Below are 17,791 nucleotides of genomic sequence, written 5' to 3' on the forward strand. Positions count from 1 at the left end.
GGCCATACCCACCAGGCCCACTGAGGGCAACCGCAATGCTGATGCGGCCCTCAATGAAATTGAGTTTGACACCCCTGGTCTATTTGAACAAGTGCAGGGACAAGTCTGTGTTAGAATATATTCCCATACCTTCCAGCCAGCCAGCTGAGATTCAAAAAAAGAAAACTCTCCAAAATCATCTGCTTTGGAAGTTTGCTTTCCTAGAAGGGCATGTAAAGAATTCCTGATTAATGCAAATAACCTGCTTGACTGGCATTAAGCAGACTTTTGTGGCCTACCTACTTTACTAAGAGGCACTATACTGCAAAATAATTGGTGTATTACAAGCCATCACAGCAAGAGTCAATATATACCAAGCTTACCATTGTGGGATGAAACAAATCAAGTACAAAATAAAGGATGAGAGTTTCACAGCAAAAATTATTTCTTTAATTAAAGATCCGTAACACATTTTTATTTATTTTTATTTTAATTCCATTTATATCCCGCCCTTCTCCGAAGACTCAGGGCGGCTTACAAGCTTAGCAGTAGCCTTCATTCTATGTATATGCCTGCTTATTAGGGCTTTCACACACACCCCCAAGCGGCATTATTACAAAGTCAGCTTAATTGCCCCCAACAATCTGGGTCCTCATTTTACCTACCTCGGAAGGATGGAAGGCTGAGTCAACCTTGAGCCTGGTGGGAAGCGAACCTGCACTAATTGCAGGCAGCTGGTGTTACTTAACATGGAAAAAACAGTATCCCCATTTATTTACACTGATAATGCTTTTAAATGCATTTTTTCATACAAGGCAGTCCCTGGTTACACAAGGATTCCATTGCAAGGATAGTCTGTTTTTGGGGTAACAGACATTGTAATTTTTAAGCTTCAGGTGAGGCAGCATTGTCACCCTGATGCCCTCTTAAGTGTGTGAGGAGTATTTCAGTAACCCTGAAGAAAAGCAGAAGGCAATGCATCCAAGTCTGTCCAGAGTGAAGAGTCAGCAAAATTTCAGACTGTGATAGAAGAGAGGCAGGAGGGTGGATCAAGACTCCATGTCTTGCAAGACTGGGAACCACAGAATAATTTGAAGATCTCAGGTACATTACTTTGGAATGCTTCTGTTTTCAAAAGCACTTCAACAAGAGAGTGAGTAAAATTTTCAACCTTTTAAACCAGGTTGAAGAATCAATGGCAAGCATCAAATTCACTGGGAAACATGCTTACATTAGCAATTTTTAAAAAATGATAGTACCAGGCTCTAGCATCCACAGAGACCAAGCCTATATCTAAATATAAAGCAGCATTTGTAATACATCCTGGAAGAGTAGCTCTAATATGCTTAAATTGAATGGTTTCAAGGATGTCAAGCTTTCTAAAAGCACAGACTTGGCTATTGTATACAAGTTGGGAGGCAACCTTGAATACAAAACCCTTTCAGGGATATAATGAGCTTTCTCCAAATGAAAAAAAAAACCTCAGAATAATTAGGAGCTTCACTGAACAATACTTACCAATTATCAAAAAGTTCTCCTCAGGATACTAAAGTTTGAAAAAAAGCCCACTCCAAGGTATTTGCAAGGGTATACCTACGTGATAGCATTCTCCTTAATTTACTTATTATGAGTATTATGATAATGTCACACAAATACTGTGATTTAAATTTTCTGATCCTATTTTACTAGTTTCTCCTCTGAGCAGAAAGTGACCAAAGCCCTCAGTTTCCTTCTCATTACTGAGAGATGACCTGATCATGATCTCCTCTGCACATAAAAAAGCTAAAGGTAAAGGTTCCCCCACACATGCATGCTAGTTGTTTCCAACTCTAGGGGGCGGTGCTCATCTCCGTTTCAAAGCCGAAGAGCCAGTGCTTGTCCGAGGATGTCTCCGTGGTCATGTGGCCGGCATGACTAGATGCCAAAGGCGCATGGAATGCTGTTACCTTCCCACCGGAGTGGTCCCTATTTTCCTACTTGCATTTTTACGTGCTTTCGAACTGTTAGGTTGGCAGAAGCTGGGACGAGTAACAGGCGCTCACTCTGTTACACAGCACTCGGGATTCAACCTGCCAAACTGCCGATCTTCTGATTGACAAGCTCAGCGTCCTAACCCACTGAGCCACCGCGTCCCTCTATAAAAAAGCTAGGACCAACTAATAAAGGGAGGTGATGAAAGTGGGGAGACCCTAGCTTATTAATATGTAAGTCAAAAAGTAAAGAAGCTAAAATAAATCTCTGTCTCACCTTCTCTGATCAGGGATAGTCCCCAGTTCATTGTCAGCCATTCAGTTGTAGTATGACCCTCTGCCGTTCTATGGATTAGCACTCTCTGTGCCCCACTGTCTCACACCATTTCCTTCAGATCTTCCATGGTCACTCCGTCCCCAAGAGAAGCATCTAACTCTCACAGTAGTGTTGGAGTGGAGGAATTAAATGAAAAGAAGCAACGTTTCATCTATTAAGATCCTCTTAGTTTTTCTCATATCCTCTCCCTGGGAATTAACCCAAAGGCTTTGGGCTGGAAAGAGTATTTCTCAGCTAAACAGTGGATGACCAGATGGTGGTTAAGAATTGATTTAAAAAGGTAAAGGTTCACCCACACATGCGTGCTAGTCGTTTCTGACTCTAGGGGCCGGTGCTCATCTCCATTTCAAAGCTGAAGAGCCAGCGCTTGTCCGAGGACGTCTCCGTGGTTATGTGGCCGGCATGACTAGACGCCAAAGGTGCACGGAACGCTGTTACCTTCCCACCATAGTGGTCCCTATTTTTCTACTTGCATTTTTACGTGCTTTCGAACTGCTAGGTTGGCAGAAGCTGGGACGAGTAACAGGCGCTCACTCTGCTACGCAGCACTCGGGATTCAATCCGCCAAACTGCTGACCTTCCGATCGACAAGCTCTACTCTACTCTACTCTACTCTAAACTATACTGTGTCTTCTCCTCAACTAAGATGTTTTCACTTGCAGCCTGGTTCAATAATTGTAAGTACATTTATTATTTAGTGTGCTGACTGATGGTCAAAAATGGCAGCCTAATCTAGTTTCTTGTCTCATAGGACTGGATAACAATGACAGCTCCACTCAGAAGGAAAACATGCTGAGCTGTTAATAGGAGTGAATAGGACCATCGACCCTAATTTACCAGTCCTTGTTCTCCCTTAATAAATCTGGGGGAGATAGCAATTCCTTCCAAGCCTGTTCTGTGTTTTAATTGTGAAATAAGGTTCCTGATCTGGACATGGGAGGCTGCTAGGAAGAACATTTGAAAGTCCCAGCTGGATTATTTTGTTTTGAAAATATTCTGGAAATAATTCTCCCAAGATCCTGCAGATACTGGACAAAAACCTCTATCACTGAGGGATTGTTACTAAGTGAATATATCACCAAGAAACAGAATATCTTTTAGATAACAAGACCAGAATTTATACAGGTAGTCCTCGACTTACCATAGTTCATTTAGTGACTGTTCAAAGTTACAACACAGTGCTTTTTTGTAAAAGAAAAAGGTGCCGGAACTCACACGTCATACAACCCGCCATGCCTACCCTACAAGGTTCCATCCAAAAAATGTGCCGGAACTCCATTCTGAGCGTACTATGACCAAAAAAAGCCCTGTTACAACAGCACTGAAAAAAGTAATTTATGATTGTTCATACTTATGACTGCTACAGTGCCCTATGGTCATATGATCAAAATTCAGATGCTTGGCAACTGACTCATATTTATGATGGTTATAGTGTCCCGGGGTCATGAGATCATTTTTTGCAACTTTCTGACAAGCAAAGTCAATGGGGAAGCCAGATTCACTTAACGACTGTGTTACTAACTTCACAACTGCAGTGATTCACTTAACAACTGTGGCAAGAAAGTTCCTAAAATGGGGCAAAACTCACTTAACAAATGTCTCACTTAGCAACAGAAATTTTGAGCTCAGTTGTAGTTGTAAGTTGATGACCATCCTATATTCAACAGTTTTTTAACTCAAGTTTCTATGAAGCAAAATGTGATTTAAAAAAGGTTATTTTCCTGCATTTTTTCCTGTTTTGTATTTTTCAGCATAGTAGTCAGACTCTTTATACTCCATTAAATCTGAAAGAGTCACATAAACATTTCCATTGTCCACAGTGACTCTGTGAGTCCTTTGTTTTGGTCCTTTTGATTTCCACTTGGGTACGGCAGATGGTTCTTTGGGATTTATTGCCTGATACAATCCTTCACCTGTATTCAGAGTTATTTTATACTTATGCCAAGGACAAATAATACACGATTGTCCATTGATGTCCTATAGACACAAGGAAAGAACAAAAATCTTTTTCATTATCTTATATATATTAGAAATATATATATTGTCTATCTATCTACAAATTGTCTCTGATCATTTAGTTAATTGTATTTGCAATGTTCCTGCACTTTGATGCTTTCATTTATATCAGTGGCTCCCTACCTTTTCTATACCCCGCACCCCTAGAATGCTTCTGATTTATTTATTTATCTATCTATCTATCTATCTATCTATCTATCTATCTATCTATCTATCTATTATCTATCTATCTATCTATCTATCTATCTATCTATCTATCTATCTATCTATTTATTTAATTGGATTTATATACCACCCTTCTCCCGAAGGATTCAGGGCGGTGTACAGGGCAGTTAAAACACAATATACAAGGTTAGAAATAAATTAAATTAAATTAGCCCCAACAAGTAAATCACATTGTAAAAATTTTAAAATCCCAAACCCTCAGTCCAGGCCGGCAAGCTCAAATAACCAAGTTGTCAGGTCACGGCGAAAGGAGCGAAGGTCAGGAGCCATCTGGAGCTCAACAGGGAGCTGGTTCCAGAGGGCAGGCGTGCCCACAGAGAATGCTCTCCCCCTGGGGGCCGCCAGTCGGCATTCCCTGGCCGACGGCACCCTGAGGAGGCCCTCTCTGTGGGAGCGCACAGGACAATGGGAAGTTGACGCCGGCAGAAGGTGCTCCCATAAGTAATCCAGACCCATGCCATATAGTCTCGCATCCCTTACAAAAGTTAGAAACAACAAATTATGCATATACACTATAATTCTGAAACTTCTAAACCCAGGTTTTTGCACCCCCTGGAATATTGTCTCACACCCCCAGGGGGTGCGAGCATCCCTGGTTGGGAGCCCCTGATTTATATGAAAACATTGGCTATCACCTTAGCTACCATATTAAGTGGTATTGTGTTTACCTACCTCTATTTCACCAAGATGTAAGGGACCTCCTGCATCTATTAAAAGATAAAAATATATTAGATCAGAGCTATTAGTTTGGGTGGTTGTAACTCACTTCTAGTTTCAGAGCTATTATAGCTCTGAGTACGAATGGCTGGGGAACATAAATAAGTATGTGATACACCATGCATTCCCTGCTTATGAGCTTCCCAATTGCATCTAGCTGTCCAAGAAAGAACTAAAGAACATATGCATTAACCCATTAACCCCCTGAGTGTAGCTTTATAAGCCTCAATGCACATCATTTTTAAGTTCTTACGGTAACAGCGGCAATCCAGAGCATAAAAGTGTCCACCATGGTAGAAAATAACAACTTCTCTCTCATGGACAGTGGCTGTTGTTCTCTTGAGCTTTTTAATATCATCTTCTCTACCAACATAAATTGGACTAGACAATTCTTTCCTTTTAGATGGTTTGACCACATCACTTTCATTAATATCCTGCAAGAAAAGAATTACATTAAAAATTAACTTGAAAATAAAAACAATTGACATAAGGGGAAAATCCAACAGTGCACCATAAGAAATCTGCTCTCTTCTTCCTCATAAGGTCTTCCAGTTCTTGCTGAAAATCTTTTTTGGAGGGTCTCCCAACATACTGCAGATTTTTAAAAAAACTTTTTGGGCTACAGGGAAGTAGTGGAGAACTTTCCTATCTACTGAGATGTTCGCTTGCAAAATACATTGGACTGGATGCCATCATCAGTGAATTCACTTTAAAGCAGATTTGTAAACATGAGACCCACCAGTCCTTTTAGGTGGAATCACAAGGGTGACCCAAGTTTCCTGCTCATGTGAAATCTACAAAAAAATGAAGGAATCAAGTCTTCATTTAGCTAAGAAGCAGAGATGGTCACAATTCTGCAGATAAGATTTATATATTCATCAATCTATTGTGAAATAGAAAAGAGAAAAAATAAGCATTATTCATTGAAGAGTGGTTGTGGTTAATGAAATAAAATTGTTTTAAGGTATCTCATTCTGTTCCATATGTTGAGTCCCTAAATGTAATTAGCTTATTGAACTAGTTCAGTGGCAACATGCAGTTATCTAATGAATTCTTGAAGGAGGAAATGTATTGATGCTTTTGCCCAGGTTCGCCTGGTGCACCAGTTGCGCCCCTATCTGGACCGAGATGCCCTACACACAGTCACCCATGCGCTCGTGAACTCCCGGTTAGACTACTGCAACGCTCTCTACATGGGGCTGCCCTTGAGGACCACTCGGAGGCTTCAGCTGGTGCAGAATGCAGCTGCGCAAGTTGTGATGGGGGTTTCCCGATACTCCCATGTAACACCTCTACTCCACGAGCTGCATTGTCTTCCGGTTGCCCTCCGGGTGAGATTCAAGGTGCTGGTGATGACCTATAAAGCCCTAAATGGCTTGGGTCCGGGATATTTGAGGGAATACCTGCTGCCGGCATCAAGTTCCCTTCGTCCTGTGTGCTCCCACAGGGAGGGCCTTCTCAGGGTGCCGCTAGTAAAAGACTGCCAACGGATAACACCCAGGGGGAGGGCCTTCTCAGTGGGTGCGCCTGCCCTTTGGAACCAGCTGCTCATGGAGCTTAGGACTGCCCCTGACCTTCGTTCATTCCGCCGGGACCTGAAGACCCGGCTCTTTGAGCTTTCCAGCCCAGGCTGAGAGTTTTTAATTGGGGTTTTATATTTTTCAGGGATCAAATGTAATTGTTTTTAATTGTTTTTAACTTTTGTATTGTATTGACGTTTTTAAATACCTTGTAAACCGCCCTGAGTCCTACGGGAAAAGGGTGGTATATAAATTCAATAAACTTAAACTTAAACTTGAATGTGCCCTTTGCACCAGATGAGCAAAGTTAGCAGAAAATTCACCCAGAATCAATCCCCACTACCCCAAGATCTTCAACCTAAACAGCACATATACCCAATTTCTATGAAACAGTGCTGCTAGAATGCCTATTAAAAGGCAGAGAGAAAGCAAAGTGCTCAATTGCAAGGAAGAATGTTAAGAGAAAGACAGGCTCAACGTAGCCAGATGGCCTTGGAACCAGACCAAAAATAATGAGCATCAACTGAGAAAGAACAGAGTATTGACAGCTTACCGTATACAGTTCTCTGTCTGAGAGTAATTCAATGCCCTAAGAATGTATTATTTACCATTTGTGGTGTGTGCAATTGGCTACCAGTATGCTTTAAGCCTTGCTAGAAGATACGCTCTGATGACAAGCAGTGTTGAAAAAATACTAAAAGAATTACAAAAGGCCCCATTAAAAATAAATTGTTGAAAACATTTTTTGTGGAATTCAGGAATGGGCTTAGCCCAGCTGTCAATAAATGTTAATTAATATTTGTTGCATTTGAAGCAAAAATAGGTTTATTAAAATATATATCAGGATAACATGGTCACATAATTCGGACGCTTGGCAACTGGCATGGATTTGTAACTGTTTCAAAAGGGATCATGTGATCCCCTTTTATGACCTTCTGACAAGCAAAGGCAATAGGGAATCCAGATGCACTTGAGTTTTACTAACTCAACAACTGCTGTGATTCACTTAATAACTGTGGCAAACAAGGTCATAAAATTGGGCAAAACTCATTAACAACTGACAATTACTGTCATAAAACAAACCTGCTGGGCTATACTGTATGACCTGTTTTTTTGCTAGCAAGCAAAGGACAAAACATGCTTGTGTGGCATTTGAATGTGTGTAGTAACATCACTAATCAAGCCCCATTATATAAGAGTGTCACAACCCAAGTATGTAAAGGAAGGGGCCTGTGCAGCAATGTTACTATGGAGTAGGGTTTGCCATAACTGTCCTACTTTCCTGCTGATATTCGTAAGAGCTTTATTTCAAGCTAAAAAAGACTGATTTGTAGGTGGCTGATAGTCCTCTTCAGGGCTTTTTTTCTCATTGAACGCTCAGAACGGAGTTCCAGCACCTTTTTTGGATGGAACCTTGTAGGGTAGGCAAGGCGGGTTGTATGACATGTGTGAGTTCCGGCACCTTTTTCTTTTACAAAAAAAAGCACTGGTCCTCTTAAATACTCTTCTATTTAAGTCAATCCATGTTAAATCATTACTATTAGGACTATGTAATACAAGAGGCCATGGTTTGCAAATGATGTTACTGGAGTCAATTTAACATAGTACAGCAAAGACAAACCGCATTATGGCTTTATAGATGTGTAAACCCTGTTCTTCAGAAAACGGATGCTACAGAAAATCACTTCAAAGTTGAAAACTAAAATTATTGGATGCAGTAGAAATTATACATGAACACACACATTGCAAGGTCTTACATTTTATTAGCAAACAAGAAAAGGGGGAAGCAGGGCCTTATCTGGCAAAGAAGATAATTAAAAGAAGAAACAGTTGTTAACTGGGAAAGTGAAGAGTTCTGTCAGAAAGAACAGACTAAGGACTGTAAGCAGTTTACGTATTTTGTTATACTGACTAAACAAACTATATTATTGATGTTTTATAAAGAAAGTCAATTTATAAAGAATGATCACTATTCAGTAAAGCAATGTTTCCAAGAAGACTAATCCAAGTGAGGTGAACAGAGGTGACACAATAAGAGAACAACTGAAATAGCATTTTCTTAATATGAGCTTCAGCAAATAAAATAGAATATCACACACCAATCTTTCACACACAGTGGATTGGAACCTGATTATCCATATTAGTTGATAAACAGACCAATAAATAACACTACAGATAACAGAGAATTTCATTTACGGGAACAGCAATCAGCACTTGCCAATGTCTGTAGAAAATCCTATTTGATATTTAGCTTGCATTTACCAATCCTCATTCTTCCTGTGAGTCAGCCTTCCTATTGCCAAGCAGCCTCTTAACAAGCAAAACAAGAAAAATGGTATGTGGTGTACTATGAAGGAACTGGCTGAAAGTAAAGCTACTGGCACAGCATTAAGAGCTGCAACAGGCTCAGAATACAAAAATGTGAAATCTAAGGGAGGAAGTGGGGGACGGAAAAGAAATCTTTAATGGCTGGTGGCTTCTCTGCTAGGGCCTAAAGGCTCTTTTATGATCCAGTGTTGTTCCAAACTAGCTCTCACACCATGCTGCTATGGTTATGGAGAATTATCAACTCTCCCTATGATTATCGTTGTGGTTATGAAGAATTATTAACTCTCTCCATCAAATAGACAATGAGCATTGCTCACTTATACCTTTGTATGTTTACATCTGCATTTTTAATTAATCTGCTACCTAATACTTGAAAAAAAAAACTATACTGCTTTAAAATAGAAAATAAATAAATCCTTACATATATCCTCTTGATAGACAAGTAGTCTTTGACTTATGACTGGTCATTTAAGACTATTTAAATTATGCCTCAGAAAGCTTGCTTTAGGGCAGGGCTTTTCAACCTTGTCACCCATTGTACCACTTTTAGGATATGGCAACATCCGAGTACCACCAGTCGCAAGGTGTCAAAAACTTGATGACCAAAAAAAAAAAAAGGGAAAAAAGTGATGAAGTACAGGTAGTCCTCAACTTACAACAGTTCGCTTAGTGACTGTTCAAAGTTACAATGGCACTGAAAAAATGCCCCCCAAGCCACAGCCGAGCAAGACACCTGCCTGCCCGCCCGGCGGCGGTATTCCTCTTGTCCGAGGTTTTCATTGTTGTGAGCATTTCTGTTGAGGATTGGCAGCGGGGCTGGGGTGGGGGGTGTTTGGTTTTTAATTCCCCCCCCATCTGCTGGGTGGTTGCAGCAGGTTTTGGTCACTTCACATGACCCTGGGACACTGTGATCGTCATAAATATGAATCAGTTGCCAAGCATCTGAATGTAAATCACAAGACTCTGGAGATGCTGCAACATTCTGGCTGATCGGCACTTCTTCTGGGCTCAGCAGAAGCGCCAGGATAAGCGCTGAGCTCCAGTTGGAGGCTGGCGCCGATCCTGGCGCTTCTGCTGAGCCCTGACAGCCCAGCAGCTCCAGCCGTCTCTCGCTCAGGCTTGTACGGTGCTGCCACCAGTTCAGCTCATTCCCATCCCCGCTACCACTTTTCTAGGATGGTCGCGTACCACCTGCCAGGTGCCAATGTATCACAGGTGGTACCCATACCACTGGTTGAAAAGCCCTGCTTTAGGGCCCATAAACCATTTCTGGCCAATGTAAAATATTGCACCGCCTCCACTGTGATCACATGACTGCATTTTGGGCACTTGGGAACTGGCTCGCATTTACAACCAGTTGCAGCATCTCACAGTTATGTTACTGTGATCTGAAATATTTTTTTGCTGATTTTCAGGTTTCTTTCCACTTAGGAAAATAGATTCACTTAACAACCATATAATTTGCTTAATGACTGCCATAAAAATGCTTGAAAAATCAGATCTGGTCTTGACTTATGACTGCAGCAACCTATGAACACAACGACCTATAAACAAAATTACGTCCAGGACTACCTGTACATCTATCCAACTGATACGTGTTCCTTGCCTTAGATAATGGAAGTACAGGTAATCCTCAACTTACAACAGTTCATTTAGTGCACAGATCTGCAACCCGCGGCTCTGGAGCCGCATGTGGCTCTTTCAGCCATCTCCTGCGGCTCCCAGTCCTCTGCCATGTGCAGTCCAAAAAAAAAGTGGGACTAAAAAAGTTCAACCAATCAATTCAAGGCGAGATATGCAGGGTAGGTGCATATCTCGCCTTGGCTCCACTCTTCAGTCAAAGCCTGTTCTGCGCATGCACGCATGTACGTACATGCGCACACATTTTTTGCGGCTCCCAGTTTTTCCTTTTGTGAGGGAACCGGTTCCGAGTGGCTCTTTCACTGTTTCAGGTTGCTGACCCCTGATTTAGTGAGTGTTCAAAGTTATAATAACACTTTAAAAAATGAGTTATCACTATTTTTCACACAACCATTGCAGCATCCTCGTGGTCATGTAACCAAAATTCAGAAGCTTGGCAATTGACTCATATTTATGAAATTGCAGTGTCCTGGGGTCATGTGATCATCTTTTGTGACCCTATGATAAGCAAAGACAATAGAGAAGCCATGTTCACTTAACAAACATGTTACTAACTTAACAACTGCAGTGATTCACTTAACAGCACTGGTAAGAAAGGGTGTAAAATGGGGTAAAATTCACTTAACAACTCTCACTTAGCAACAGAAATTTTGTGGCTAAAACGCAGTCGTAAGTCAAGGACTATCTGTACTTGCAATGTAATATTGAAACCCCAGAGTTTTTTTTATTAGGTTTTAGCCTCCCTTTGTTACTTTATAGATAACTCAAGGCAGAGAACATACTCCTTCCTCCTATTTTTCCCACAACTACAACCCTGTGAGGTGAGTTGGGCTGAGTAAGTAACTGGCCCCAAATCAATCACTTTCATGCCTAAAGCAGAACTAGAAATCACAGTCTCCTGGTTTATAGGCCAGTACCTTAACCACTACACCAAGCTGGTTCTCCATAATTTGTATTCTCGGAAAATTTAACATTTACGATAAGGCAGATTTCTGATATAGGTTTTTTTTTATTAAAGTCTGCATTATGGAAATTAGCCTCAGGAGACTTTCCCAAATTATAGACTGGCATCATTACCCTCCATTTACCTTTTTATATTTCGGCAAAGTATTGGAGAGGGTAGTAGTTTATCAGTTCTAAGCAGTATTCTGCATCTTCTGATTTTTTTATTATTTAGATCCAATTCAGTGTTTGATCTCATTTTTAGGCAGAATAACCTTACCTTCTGTGTTAGACGAGTTATAGTAAGAGATAGGTAGGAAAACGCTCATTTGGCACTTCAGCTTTCATTCCTGTATCAGTGTCAGAGGGTTGTGTGTGTGTGTGTGTGTATGTGAAAGGGAGAGGGAAAGGGAGAGGGAGGAAGGAAGGAAGGGTGTGTGTGAGAGTACCTTTAACTCAGGGCCTTTCAACCAGTGGTATGGGTACCACTTGTGGTACGTTGACACCTGGCAGGTGGTACGTGACCATCCTAGAAAAGTGGTAGCAGGGGAGGGGAATAAGCTGAACCGGTGGCAGCACCGCACAACCCTGAGCGAGAGACGGCTGGAGCTGCAGGGCTCAGTGGAAGTGCTAGGATCAGCGCCAGGTTCCAGCTGGAGCTCAGCGCTGATCCTGGTGCTTCTGAGCCCAGAAGAAGCGCCGATCAGCTGGAATGTTGCAGCATCTCCAGGGTCTTGTGATTTACATTCAGATGCTTGGCAAATGATTCATATTTATAATGGTCACAGAGTCCCAGGCTCATATGAAGTGACCAAAACCTGCTTCAACCACCCAGCAGACAGGGGAAATAAAAACCAAACACCCCCCACCACACTTCCGCTGCCAATCCTCAACAGAAATGCTTACAACAATGAAAACTGCAAACAGGAGGAAGAGCGCTGCCAGGCGGGCAGGCAGGTGTCTTCCTCGGCTGTGGCTTGGGGGGCACTTTTTCAATGCCATTGTAACTTCGAACAGTCACTAAGCCAACTGTTGTAAGTCGAGGACTACCTGTACTTCCTCACTTTTTTCCTTTTTTTTTTGTTCATCAAGTTTTTGACACCTTGCTAGGCGACTGGTGGTAGTCGGATGTTGCCATATCCTAAAAGTGGTACAATGGGTGACAAGGTTGAAAAGCCCTGCTTTAACTCAGTCTTGACTAGTCCATGCAACCTTCTTGGCAGCAACATCTTTGCCTTCTCAGAGCTGAGTGGCCTAAGGTCATCCAACCCAGCTGGCTTTAATGCTTAAAGCAAACCTCAGTCTCCCAGCTTCTAATCCAGCACCTTTAACTACTACATCAAACAAGCTCTCTGCTACTCATATTCCTGCCTATAAAAGTGATAGATTGGCAAGATACTTTTCAGCATTGATTTGCCACTGGTGGAACTGCTTCAGGTGATATCTCTCAAACCTGGATCTAAGTAGTCATCTTGACTTATAAGTGACTTATAATTCTCTTGTTATACAGGGCTAGTTACTGTTTAATTTATCATTACTTTTGTATTTATTTATGCTTTATGGCACACTGTCTTAAAAGGTACATTATAAATATGCCACATACAAAATAAAATAGCAAACTGAGCTTACAGGTGCTATTTATTCAAAATACTGTAAACTCCCCTTCAAACTTGACTCCTGGTTACCTCATTAATACATCTGTACAGTTTTCTTGGCAGCAGTTCTGAAATGGCTTGCCATGCCCTTCTTTGAGGATTGTTTTGAATTTTCCAATCTGCAACTCTTTACAGGAATCCCATCTATATTAAACATGCTTTACTTCTGCTACTCAGATTATTATTATTAGGTGCCTGAGTCAAGTGTTGGCAACTGCTTGAACAAGAGCCTGCAGTTTTATAGGCCAGGGGTCCCCAACCCCCGGTCCGTGGACCAGTACCCAGCTGTGGCATGCCAGCAACCAGTCCACACAAACAAGCAACACCGCATCTGCAGGATGCAGGCAGCACACAAAATATGCACCTTCTGGTCTGTGGAGAAACCTCTCTCCATGGAACTGGTCCCTGGTGCCCAAAAGGTTGGGGTTCTCTGTTCTAGGCAATTTCAGAAGTGATTTGCCATTGCCTGCTTTCTAAGGCTGACAGAAAGTGACCGGCCCAAGGTTACCTACTGTCTTTGTGCCTAAGGCAGGACAAGGACTCATGATAGCCTGGTTAAGGCCTGATGCCTTAACCTCTACATCAAATTGGCTGTCAAGACTCATTATTTTAGATTTAAATTATAATTGGGTTCAATTGTAGATGGAGCTAGAAGTGGAGCAAAAGAAACATTTCTTCAGACATGTAGTAACTCTTCAATTCCTGGATTCTCTAAATATAACAGCTGTGTAGTAGATACATGCATACATAGATATTTATTTCAGGCTGTGAAATTATAATTCTATCAAGCATCGCTGTGAAATTATAATTCTATCAAGCATGACACTATAAAATCTGGGCTGCAGACATCTGGACAACTTAAACGAAGGGAACTAAGCCTTTCTATTCGGTTAAAGTTTGGCGCTAGCTAGTGGTCGGAAGGATTTTTCAGTCCAGAAAGCGTAGCCGTAGATGTAATGGGCCAAACACATCAAGATTTATTTTTTTTGTATCGCCCTACTACGACCTGCCTGGCCATACGAAACTTACTCCCATCTCACAATCTTCGCCGCCCGCAAGGTGGCGATCAATGCAGACGTTCTTGCTGCATCAAGCCTGAGCTTATCCGCAGTTGCAAAACCACAACGCCCAGCAGCCTTCGCGCTCCAGAAGCCACAACTCCCTGCAGGCGCTGCGTTCAGCCCTTTCCTATTCCCTCTTCTTTTCACGTGTCCTTCGTACCGGGAGAGAGAGAGAGAGAAGATTTATTTAAAGGAAGACCAACCTGTTCCATTTCGCCAGTCGAAAGGGATACCGCTCGAGTCAAGGCTGCGAGTCCAGCGCTGCGAGATGATTTCCTCGAGTGTTTTTTTTCCCCTGCTCGTGCGTCACATCTGAATGTTACTGACGCTATAAAGGTCACGTGATAAAACCTGGCCTTGCTGATTAGTGTTCCTGTGTGACTTGCGTTGATTTGAAGGAAATTTACACGGGTCTTTTTTTGTTTTGAAATCCCTAATACTTGTTTCTGCCTAGCGTGGTTTATTAAAGAAACAAAACCAGAAACAAAATGGTGAATTTTTTGGAAAATGCCCCAGAGGTCTGGGTTTGGCCAGATCGGGAGGAACAAGATTAGGAAAAGCCTGGTACGAAGAAGAGACCCTGAAGCTTCAGGATCACCCCGTATGCAAAAGGAAGAACAAGAGAAGTTTCGGGGGTGAGGGCGGAGGGCAGATCAGCCTCATTAGATCCCGAAGGATACGCCAACTATCGTAAAACACGGGAAAATAATGTGATATTTATATTGGCCAAAGCCTGCCATGTGCTGGTGCATTGTAAAGAGTCAGTTGAAATAATAATAATAATAATAATAATAATAATAATAATAATAATAATAATAATAATAATAATAATAATAATAATAATAACAATAATAATAATAATAAAAGTTGGAAGGGACCTTGGAGGTCATCTAGTCCAACCTCCTGCTCAGGTAGGAAACCTTATACCATTTCAGGCAAATGGCTGTCCAGTCTCTTCTTAAAAACTTCCAGTGTTGGAGCATTCACCACCTCTGGAGGCAGGTTGTTCCACTGGTTAATTGTTCTAACGGTCAGGAAGTTTCTCCTTAGTTCTAGGTTGCTTCTCTCCTTGACTAGTTTCCATCCGTTGCTTCTTGTCCTGCTTTCAGGTGCTTTGGAGAATAGCTTGACTCCCTCTTCTTTGTGGTAGCCCCTGAGATATTGGATAAATAAACTATTCTCTCTTCCTCTCTTAGAACTTATAGCGCTTTTGAAGAACATGAAAAAGTTTATTGCAACATTTGGCTTTTACTTCCTATTCCGAATCTTATGTTCTTTATCAATATCAAGTTGGCATACATGAGACCATGTATTCTATCAAGGCTGAGACTAGTATATAAACAAACTTGTCAATTTTGTAATTCTACAATTATTTAATTAATTAGAAACAACAGCATAATGCAGCAGACCTTGTTGTATGCAATAAGCTGAATATTTGTACATTAAATTGGATTTGAAAAAAATAATGTATATATCTGTAGGGAGCAGTAAGAGCTGATTATACAAACGCAGCTTTCCTTTCCAATCCAGTGGAAAATGCAGAGGTTCATTTTCAGCTAAGCATCCTTGTCAGCAAGCCAAGTTAAGCGACACGTGTACATGTAGTATAATATATCAGATTTTAAAATGTAGTATTTCAGTATGTCAGATTGGCTCATCAACATACCTATTACTTTATTCTGTTTTGGATATGTAGTTACAATGTAAAGTGTAAAAAGAGTGAAAAAAGTCCAAAAAATTAAGTTTAAAAATGAAAGATATAAGAAAAATACAGCACAAGCTAATTTACATCTACATATTTAGTATATTGTTCCCCTCCATGGATTTCTGTCCTTAAAAATGATACTCATGTCCCTATACCATTTCATAAATTGTTTTTGTTCTTGAAACTTATCACTTATGGATCGTATCATCAACTCCATCTTATTACAACTTTTGGTCTTCCTTTTTTTCAGTCTAACCACTGTATACTAGTTTTGCAATTCACTCTTCAGTAATTCTGTATGGCCAAACTACCTCTAAGTACTTTTGAATTAGTCATCCACTATTGCACTCAGTCATGTTCACTAATCACTCCTTGGCCCTATTTCTTCTGGTTTTACCACAGATACTTAAGTACCATATTCCCATTCCATTTATTTTTTTTGTTTTTGTTGACATACTTAACTCTCATGCCATATGGCAGTCAACAAATGGTTTAACAGAATTTTTTTTGCATTTTTTGCAACAAGAATATAGTACCTACCAGCATTTGCAGATCTTAAAACTTCTTGCAATTTTTCCATCTTTTATTCTGTCAAACACAGCTACTTTGATTTTTAATGTTTCAGTTTTCCTCTTCAATCTTTTTTTTGCACCATACATTCTATATAATAAATCATTTGGATTCTTAGCCAATCATAATCACATTCATGCCCCCACAAATTGTCTTCTAACGTCACCATAATTTTCATTATCAACCAACCCAGTGATGCCCTCGCCGTGATGTCCCATTGCCTGGAGGCGGTCCAGGTCTGGATGGGGAGAAACAGGCTTCGTCCCAATCCTGCCAAGACTGAGTGGCTGTGCATACCGGCATCTCGGATCAACCAGACTATTCCATCTTTAACGATGGGGGGGTGAGGTGTTACCCCCCGTCGATAGGGCTCGCAACTTGGGCGTCCTCCTGGATTCACGGCTCAATTTTGAAGACCACATAGGAGCCGTGACCAGGGGGGCTTTTGCCCAGGTTCGCCTGGTGCGCCAGTTGCGACCCTACCTGGACCGAGATGCCCTACGCACAGTCACTCATGTGCTCGTGACCTCCCGTTTAGACTACTGCAACGCTCTCTACATGGGGCTGCCCTTGAGGACCACTCGGAGGCTTCAGCTGGTGCAGAATGCAGCCGCGCAAGTTGTGATGGGGGTTTCCCGATACTCCCATGTAACACCTCTACTCCGCGAGCTGCATTGGCTTCCGGTTGCCCTCCGGGTGAGATTCAAGGTGCTGGTGATGACCTATAAAGCCCTAAATGGCTTGGGTCCGGGTTATCTGAGGGAACACCTGCTGCCTGCATCAAGCTCCCTTCATCCTGTGTGCTCCCACAGGCAGGGCCTTCTCAGGATACCGCCGGTTAGGGAATGCCGGCGGGTTATTCCCAGGGGAAGAGCGTTCTCTGTGGGTGCGCCAGCCCTATGGAACCAACTCCCCATGGAACTTAGGACTGCCCCCGACCTTAGCTCATTTCTCCAGGACCTGAAAACTTGGCTCTTTGAGCTGTCTGGCCCAGGCTGAGGGGTTTTAATTTTATTGGGTTTTAGTTTTAAAGTTCGGGGACTTGATTTAATTAATTGTTTTAATCTGATTTTAATTTTTGTATGTTATGTTTTTAACCTTCCCTGTAAACCGCCCTGAGTCCTA

At 41.6% G+C, this 17,791-nt stretch overlaps 1 protein-coding gene across 1 annotated transcript; it reads right to left on the reverse strand.

Annotated features, from left to right (window-relative positions):
* Positions 1 to 374: 374 nt before the first annotated feature.
* Positions 375 to 14,679, reverse strand: RFESD (Rieske Fe-S domain containing). The gene is made up of 5 exons (XM_083352155.1): positions 14,595 to 14,679; positions 5,498 to 5,678; positions 5,200 to 5,234; positions 2,227 to 4,263; positions 375 to 1,119 (listed from the first exon to the last, which is right to left on the reverse strand). The coding sequence occupies exons 1-4, from the start codon at positions 14,601 to 14,603 to the stop codon at positions 4,000 to 4,002; spliced, it is 489 nt and encodes a 162-aa protein (XP_083208281.1). The 5' UTR covers positions 14,604 to 14,679; the 3' UTR covers positions 375 to 1,119; positions 2,227 to 3,999.
* Positions 14,680 to 17,791: the final 3,112 nt, after the last annotated feature.

The sequence above is a fragment of the Vipera ursinii genome (genome assembly GCF_947247035.1).
Source record: "Vipera ursinii genome assembly, chromosome: 2".
NCBI lineage: Eukaryota > Metazoa > Chordata > Lepidosauria > Squamata > Viperidae > Vipera > Vipera ursinii.

Coding starts and splice junctions, on each gene's coding strand:
- RFESD (XM_083352155.1), bottom strand. Junction 5,235..5,497: donor TCTGGATTGCCGCTGTTACC/GTAAGAACTTAA, acceptor ATCTTTTAATAG/ATGCAGGAGGTCCCTTACAT. Junction 4,264..5,199: donor TACATCTTGGTGAAATAGAG/GTAGGTAAACAC, acceptor TTGTGTCTATAG/GACATCAATGGACAATCGTG.